Source organism: Anopheles darlingi, chromosome 3, assembly GCF_943734745.1.
Source record: "Anopheles darlingi chromosome 3, idAnoDarlMG_H_01, whole genome shotgun sequence".
In the NCBI taxonomy this organism is placed as follows: Eukaryota; Metazoa; Arthropoda; class Insecta; order Diptera; family Culicidae; genus Anopheles; species Anopheles darlingi.
Genome location: NC_064875.1, coordinates 69,010,968 through 69,018,467, shown reverse-complemented (window position 1 = coordinate 69,018,467; position 7,500 = coordinate 69,010,968). Strand labels below are relative to the sequence as shown.

At 47.4% G+C, this 7,500-nt stretch overlaps 5 protein-coding genes across 8 annotated transcripts in view; 3 read left to right on the top strand and 2 right to left on the bottom strand.

Moving 5' to 3' along the window:
* Positions 1-722, top strand: part of LOC125955221 (H(+)/Cl(-) exchange transporter 5) — a 7,494-nt gene extending 6,772 nt beyond the window's left edge. Inside the window, exon 12 of one of the 2 annotated variants that reach the window (XM_049686218.1) lies at positions 1-722. This exon is cut by the window's left edge and continues 229 nt beyond it. The gene's annotated coding sequence lies outside the window, so the exon portion shown is untranslated. The other variant, XM_049686217.1, reaches the window with a different exon arrangement.
* Positions 723-772: 50 nt separating this feature from the next.
* Positions 773-2,527, bottom strand: LOC125955225 (iduronate 2-sulfatase). The gene is made up of 3 exons (XM_049686224.1): positions 2,266-2,527; positions 989-2,198; positions 773-920 (listed from the first exon to the last, which is right to left on the bottom strand). The coding sequence occupies exons 1-3, from the start codon at positions 2,485-2,487 to the stop codon at positions 784-786; spliced, it is 1,569 nt and encodes a 522-aa protein (XP_049542181.1). The 5' UTR covers positions 2,488-2,527; the 3' UTR covers positions 773-783.
* Positions 2,528-2,711: 184 nt separating this feature from the next.
* Positions 2,712-4,012, top strand: LOC125955229 (E3 ubiquitin-protein ligase RNF113A). 2 transcript variants are annotated; one of them, XM_049686237.1, is made up of 4 exons: positions 2,712-2,805; positions 2,883-2,968; positions 3,027-3,744; positions 3,809-4,012. In XM_049686237.1, exons 2-4 carry the CDS (start codon positions 2,896-2,898, stop codon positions 3,969-3,971), a joined length of 954 nt encoding a protein of 317 aa, XP_049542194.1. In that variant the 5' UTR covers positions 2,712-2,805; positions 2,883-2,895; the 3' UTR covers positions 3,972-4,012. The 2 variants fall into 2 exon arrangements, with proteins under 2 accessions (XP_049542194.1, XP_049542193.1); XM_049686236.1 differs by having other exon boundaries at positions 2,713-2,805; positions 2,880-2,968.
* Positions 4,013-4,064: 52 nt separating this feature from the next.
* LOC125955223 (deoxyribodipyrimidine photo-lyase) lies at positions 4,065-6,188 on the top strand. The gene is made up of 2 exons (XM_049686221.1): positions 4,065-4,207; positions 4,283-6,188. The coding sequence occupies exons 1-2, from the start codon at positions 4,143-4,145 to the stop codon at positions 5,883-5,885; spliced, it is 1,668 nt and encodes a 555-aa protein (XP_049542178.1). The 5' UTR covers positions 4,065-4,142; the 3' UTR covers positions 5,886-6,188.
* LOC125955222 (E3 ubiquitin-protein ligase LRSAM1-like) overlaps positions 6,189-7,500 on the bottom strand; it is a 4,120-nt gene continuing 2,808 nt past the window's right edge. For both annotated transcript variants that reach the window (XM_049686219.1, XM_049686220.1), the window contains 2 exons: positions 7,392-7,500; positions 6,189-7,331 (listed from right to left, as the gene is read on the bottom strand). The exon at positions 7,392-7,500 is cut by the window's right edge and continues 479 nt beyond it. In XM_049686219.1, the coding sequence (XP_049542176.1) occupies positions 7,209-7,331; positions 7,392-7,500 (232 nt within the window). In that variant the 3' untranslated portion in view covers positions 6,189-7,208. The remainder of the gene's footprint in view (positions 7,332-7,391) is intronic.

Sequence of the window (7,500 nt, the reverse complement as noted above, 5' to 3'; positions counted from 1 at the left end):
AAAAAAACAAAGTAGCCAATGAGAAGGACAAAGTAGCGGCAAAGCTGTGAGGTCGCCGTCGATAGAATAGACGAAGAGGGATCCAATTGTCATGCATGCACTGACCTGACCCCCGTGGTTGCCTGCTTTTCCCTGCTTAAACGCGGTATCAATTGAAGCCCGAAGATGGCGAATTGAGGTGCATGAACCCGCCCATGGTGCAGTGTTTCTATTGTGACGATGTGCTCGTTGTGGCAAAAGCGTTAAAAGTGTTGCTCACCTCACCTGAAAGCAATAGTCAACAACAGGAAACATCTTCCACACTGTGTTAGTGATCACTTCTTGTGCTACTCGTAAGCTTCCTTACCGATCCAGCTACATAACTCATCGTGCTCGTCAACTACACTCTTACAATTGATTCAATTCGTATCTCATGTTGAAAATGGGGCAAGTCCAGTTTATGTGTCCCATCCATAGTATTGCCCGGGAAACAGCTTTCTACCATCAACCGCCCCCCACACCTCTCTTAAAGGATCCCGTCGTTCCCCCTCCTAAGCACAGTGGATGTAAAACACTCGGACTGTTGGCAACTGCAAATCGTGATTGTACATCATACGAAGATCCCCGCATAAATCAAGCACCTTATGAAGTAGTTATCGTGGTTATGTATATCAATAGAACCGGGCCCGTTGGTTGGGACGGATTTATGAACAAACGGAGGTATCATTATTGAATAAATTTGTATATTTATGTAAAAAAAACTCGAGGTGGTTAGGATTATGAGAAGAGCGCTCTCCGTCACAGTTAAGGAAACTTGGCCTGCAAGATTGCTCGCAGAGAGTCTTTGATAAGCTGAAGCTGCGGTCGGTCAGCAAGATTCAGGTTTTCCTGCTCGTCGATCAGGTGATCGTACATCTCTTCGCCATACACAGTGTTCCAGTCTGAGAACGAAAAAAGCTAATGTGAGATAAAGAGCGTTGCCTCATCAAGCATTGCAGTGCATCGTTACCTCGCTTGAAAGTATCGGGATTGAATTGTATCCATGCCGTGTAGCGGAAGCGTGCGGTGCGTAGACTGTAACCCATGATTTTGATGTATCGTAATTTCGGTTCGTCACTGCTTGGTACCACGCTCGGCTCAATACCGGGCCTCGGAAACTGACTGTAGGCAACCCATTGCTCTTCGTGATTCCGATCAACGGTGGTATTGATTAGTAATGATACGAGCGATTTACCTTCAACACAAGCCACCGCTTTGTGCGGTCGTTGTTTACTACAAGCAGGTACCGGTGCTAGTCCGGCCAGGTCTACAAGAGTCGGAAATACATCCAATAGCTCTACAACATTCTCTATCTTCATGCCATTGCCGGTGGGAAGCGTTGGGGTAACGAGTATCAGTGGAACCCTAAGGGCGACATCGTAATTACTATACTTTGCCCACTCCCCATGCTCGCCGAGTGACCATCCATGGTCGGACGTGACCATTACGATCGTTTGATCCATCTTGACTTCCGCCAGCAACCGTCCGATGAGATCATCCACATAGGTCACGGCCGCGTAATAGTGTTGACGGATTCGCTGCTGAAAATCTTCCGGAATGCGACCGTAAGGGAATGGTACATCTAGCCGTTCGAAATCGTCCCGATTGCGTACATCCAAGAAAGGAGCCCAAGCCACCGACGGTAATCCATACGGTCGCTGGTCATTGCCAACCGTTTGAAACTTGGTCTGCGGATGTTGATTCAGGTATTCCACCGGGATACGAAACGGAATGTGTGGTTTACGATAGCCAACCGCGAGAAAGTAGGGTTCGTTCCTTGCTTCCCGGAGAAATCGTGCCGCCTCCTGGGTACTTTCAATATCTGGCAGAGTGTGAAACGGTTGCCTCTCCGGTATCACCGGACAGAGCAGATTGCGGTGCAATCGCCCGCCATCCTGCGGATCGGGACAAACCGGGGAGTTAGAGAAGGGATCCGATTGCGGATGGAACGTCGGGGAGGACCAACTAAGCGGGTAATCGTCCGTAAAGTTCGATGAAGCACCAGGATGAAAGATCTTTCCCACCGAGTGAGTGCGATAGCCTTGCTGCTTGAAATACTGTGGCAGGGTCGTGAAATTGCCGGAAAATTCGCGCCAGTAGCTGTAGAAATCATACAACCGTACAGTATCTGGACGACGACCGGTCAGCATGGAGTTGCGGCTCGGGGCGCAAAGTGCTTGCTGAAATGAAAGAAATTCAGCAGATTTGGTTAGCAGATAGTCACAATGCCGGTAGCGGAATCGGTACCTGTGCGAAGACATTTTCAAAATGATATCCCGTTTGAACAAGCCGATCGAGGTTGGGTGTGATCGCGTTTTCGTCCCCATATCCTTGTCGGATCGCCGGTCGAAAGTCATCCAGAACGATCAGTAGCACGTTTGGGCGTTCGACGAGCTGCGCATGATAACTTCGTGCAGCGAGCGTTATCAGGACGATCCCCGATAAGAGCGCCGTCGACCAAGGGTCCATTTTTGTCCTTCTGTGACGATCCTCGACGGTGATAGTCTGTTTAAAGAATGCGGTTCAATTTTATTGCATGATCAACACGGCACGAATTAGGAGTTACTGTTTTTTATGATAAGGATATCCTGAAAAAATGCTGGCGTCCTGGAGCGATAACGACAAAAAAATTCAAGTGTCAAACTTTAAACGAGCTGTCAAACCCGGCTTTGTTTTGAGTTTTTGTCCGGCCGCGAAAAACGCCACAAAAAGTGAAGAATTTCAACTATTTTCTCCAAAAGACGGTGTTCAAACCACAAAATAGGATTGTGAACCCTGCAAGTTTAGGTTCGTATCAATTTTCCCGTCCCAGTAGTCATGGCAGTCTCTTTTTAAATACGAGGATGGATACTTTTTTACAGCAGAATCGTTGGCGTGATGTCCACTTTCATAAAACGGAACCTTAAGAATAAAGGCGCCCGGAAGCGCAAACAGTCCTCCAGTGATTCAGGTAGGTTTTGTTGAATACATTGCCAAGCTATTTGCTAAAGGATGGCTTCGTCTTTCAGATGAAACAGCCGAAAATGAGTCCGCAGTGGTCGTTACGAACGAAAAACGCAAGAAAGCGAACCCCAACATTCAGAGTACCTCAGCCCTCCGAAAGAAGGCCGGTCCATCGGCAGCGGATGCGAATGCCTCCAACTCGAGCGCTGAAGACGACGATAGTGTGGTGGTTAGCTACAAATCGAAACGAACAGCTCAATCGGAAGGCCCGCGAGACCAAGGAGCCACGGCGGAACTAGAAATCGAAACCGAAACGGACCGCGATGCGCAAGCCATCTACCAGAAAAGTATCGACATCAACAAGGAGCTGGAAGGCAAACAGGACGATAAGGTATACCGAGGGTTGAACAACTACACGCAGTTTTTCAAGAAAAAGGACAGCGCCCAAGGCAACGCAGCCTCGGGGATGGTGCGCAAAGGACCGATTCGGGCACCGGCCAACATCCGTTCGACCGTACGCTGGGACTATCAGCCGGACATCTGCAAGGATTACAAGGAAACGGGCTACTGTGGGTTCGGTGATAGCTGCAAGTTCTTGCACGATCGAAGCGATTACAAGCACGGTTGGCAGATGGAGCAGGAGGGTGCCGGAACGGGCGGCACGTATGCGGCCGATGATTCGGATGGTGATGATACCAAGTACGAGATTCACTCGGACGACGAAGAGCTGCCATTCAAATGTTTCATATGCCGTGAAAGTTTCGTCGATCCGATCGTAACCAAGTAAGTTGCAGGGAGTCATGGCATGTCGGTGAGCTTCTTGTAATGACCGTATTCCTCTTTGCAGATGCAAACACTATTTCTGCGAAAAGTGTGCCCTGGCGCAGTTCAAAAAATCATCCCGCTGTGCAATCTGTGGCGTGCAGACGAACGGTATGTTCAACCCGGCGAAAGAACTCGCGGCAAGACTGAAATCGAGAGAATTAGAGCAGGATTCGGACAGTGAATGAACGAACTGTTCAATAAATAAATCAGCTAACTTCTATTTAAATTTTACTGAAGAAATCCCTGTTTTGGTCAGTATGTGCTGCTTTTGCACCCATAGTTAGCTGAATTTCGTCAGATTTGGTAAGTGACAGCCCGCGCGTTTCGGATATTATTTGCGTTGTTTGTTGAAATTCATGTTCGGAGTTTGTAGTACACGTGCTTTGCTGATCAATCGAGTATTCCTTGAGCAAGTTATTTCGTGAGTATCTTCCCGGCTTCACATGCCCCGAATTTCGCCTTTTTCACTTACAGCAGTATTTGATTCCAAAAACAGGTCGGCCAGAATGATGAAGAAAGCGGCCCGTGCATCCTCCTCCGGAGGCAAAACTTCGATGGAACCGCCTGCGAAGAAGCCGAAAAAAGATGAAACTGGCAACGGATCCTCAACGTCCGGTCCAGTTGTGGAAGCCAGCGGCAGCACCAACAAGAGCGACGACTTTGTGGCTCTATTCCGGGCAGAACGAGCGGCCACAGCCAAATCGATTCTGGATTTCGATTTCAAAAAGAAGCGCGTGCGTGTCCTCTCCGACGCTAAAGTGATCGAAGAAGGCAAAGAAGGCGTGCTGTATTGGATGTCGCGGGATGTACGCGTCCAGGATAACTGGGCCTTTCTTTTTGCCCAGAAGTTGGCCCTTAAAAATGAACTCCCGCTGCATGTTTGCTTCAATCTTGTGCCACGTTTCCTGGATGCAACCATCCGACACTTTAAATTTATGCTCAACGGGCTAGAAGAGGTCGCGAAGGAGTGTGAGAAGCTCAACATACACTTCCATCTGCTGCGTGGTAACGCCGGTCAGAATGTGCCCGCCTTTGTGAAGAAACACCGAATCGGAGGTGTGGTGTGTGACTTCAGTCCGCTGCGGGTACCGATGCAGTGGGTAGAAGATGTGCGGAAGGCATTGCCGATGGAGGTGCCCCTGTGTCAGGTGGACGCGCACAACATCGTACCGGTTTGGGTGACCTCGGAGAAGCTGGAGTACGCGGCGCGTACGATACGTAACAAGGTGAACAACAACCTGGGTACCTTTCTCACGCCGTTCCCGCCAGTCATCAAACATCCGCACAAGGCTTCGTTCCAAGCAGAGCCGATTGATTGGCCCCAGGTGATCGATTCTCTGGAGGTCGATCGTACGGTGGATGAGGTCAAATGGGCCACACCGGGTTATACCGGTGGTGTAGCAACACTACAGAGCTTCGTCGAGAAACGTCTCGGCAAGTTCAACGCCAAACGCAACGATCCAACGGAGAATGCACTGTCCAACCTTTCACCGTGGTTCCACTTTGGACAGATCGCAGTACAGCGGGCTGTACTGGCCGTGAAGAGTCACGGCAAGCGTCACACGGAAAGCGTGGCCTCGTTCTGTGAGGAAGCGATCGTACGCCGCGAACTGGCCGATAACTTTTGTTTTTACAACAAAAACTACGACAATCTCAAGGGAGCGTACGATTGGGCTCGCAAAACGCTTGATGATCATCGCAAAGATCGGCGCGTGTACTGCTACACGCGCGAGGAACTGGAAACGGCGAAAACCCACGATGATCTGTGGAACTCGGCCCAGTTGCAGATGGTGAAGGAAGGCAAGATGCACGGGTTTTTGCGCATGTACTGGGCCAAGAAGATCCTCGAGTGGACTAAATCACCTGAAGAGGCGCTCGAGACTGCTATCTACCTCAACGATCGCTTCAACTTGGATGGGCGCGATCCGAACGGGTACGTCGGTTGCATGTGGTCGATCGCTGGCATCCATGATCAGGGTTGGAAAGAGCGTGAGATTTTTGGTAAGATCCGCTACATGAATTACGAAGGCTGCAAGCGTAAGTTCGATGTCAATGCTTTCGTGGTACGATACGGCGGGAAGGTTTACCGTCGCAAGTGATCGTGAAACCGTGTGTTTCATCGTTTTGTATACTATTGCACCATACTCAACATATTTAAAACGTTGTGCTTCAAATTTGAAGTGAAAACGATGGTATTTTGTTCTAGTTTTTAAGATTTACCTACCAACCGTTGGTAGAAGATCCCGTGTTCAGTACCATGCATATGATATTATCATACTCGTCTTTAGTACATAAGCGTATGAACTCGGCGTTAAACACAGCATCGACGGTAAGCATTACCAGTCGTAACAGAAAGTACAAATGAAATCTCTCCCAGCTACCAGACAGTGAGAAATAAATACTTTGAGAGATAAAACTTTATTTTAAAACTTGTTTCGTATTATGAATTACAAAACGAAATGTATAAAACCGAGAATCACCGAGGGATTCCTAACGTCAAGATCAACGTAAAATGCGTTGTGATAGCAGCGTAGAATGATAATTGTCGCAGACGCACGATTGTGCTGCCTTCCTTCTTCCTTATCTTTAGGGATTATGATGTATGATTGTGCATACTTATAGGTAAACATGCACAAAGTTGTTTCAAAGATACTTAGTGGGAACAGATAACATAAGTAAAATCTCTTCTACGCTATTAGCCACTTCTTTCGAGAAGTGTTTGTCTTTTGTCTTATTGCGTACGATCGATTCTGCTGTTGCAGTCACCATTTAAACTTAACAACAAATCAACCATTCCTTTAGATGAACGTACAACAGGAACATGAGAGAGATGATAATGAAGTGGGGGATTAGTATTGTTTGTTCTTAGGGCTAGATTAGAATTAGAATAGCTTTTTTGCCATAAAATGGCGTTTGGTGTTTTCCTTGCTCTGTTCGTTTTGTTACCGTTACGTACGTACGTGATATAAGTTCCAATTTTGTTCAATTATTTCGCGAAATTACCACATTTACTATGTTCCCTTGTTAGATACCGTATTAGTACGGACGTTTACTCACGCATCGACCTCTCGTCACTCGATTTCAACTTCCGAAATAGTACTAGAGTATGTATATATGGGTATTTTAGGCATTTCGAATTAGCTTTGCTTAGAAATCCGTCAAGCATTTAGCGTTTTTTTGTGTTTTTTTCTGCAATTTTCGTATAACATTATTTTAAACCTGTCTGAAATGGCTTAAAGACTTACGTTGCTTCTGACTAGGGCGACGATGAATATACTAAAACTGTCGGATAATTTGACTAAACGCTGAATTGAATTGATTCCGCAATTTAAATCCTTTTGCTCGATATTGCTGTTGGCTGTTTGGTTGGTTGGTTGGTTGGTTAGAGTCGATTGATTCGGGGTTCTCGCCATTCATGGGTCTTAAGGCTGTATAACTTTGATTTTCCGCTCGATGTATGCACGGCACATGGGACAATCCTGCACCTCGGTGTGACACACCGTACAGCAGCACATGTGACCGCATGGTAGAAATATCACTTGCACCTGCAACGAGAAGGATTGTTATTTGAAACCCGAACCGGTGAAACGCGTGACTGTTCTTACCATTTGTTCCATGCAGATGACACATTCGGCGAGTTGTAGAGCTGTTGCGGTGGCACTTACTGGACTAATCTCGCCACCACTTCTCTCACCCAGCAGTGGTGGTGTCTGT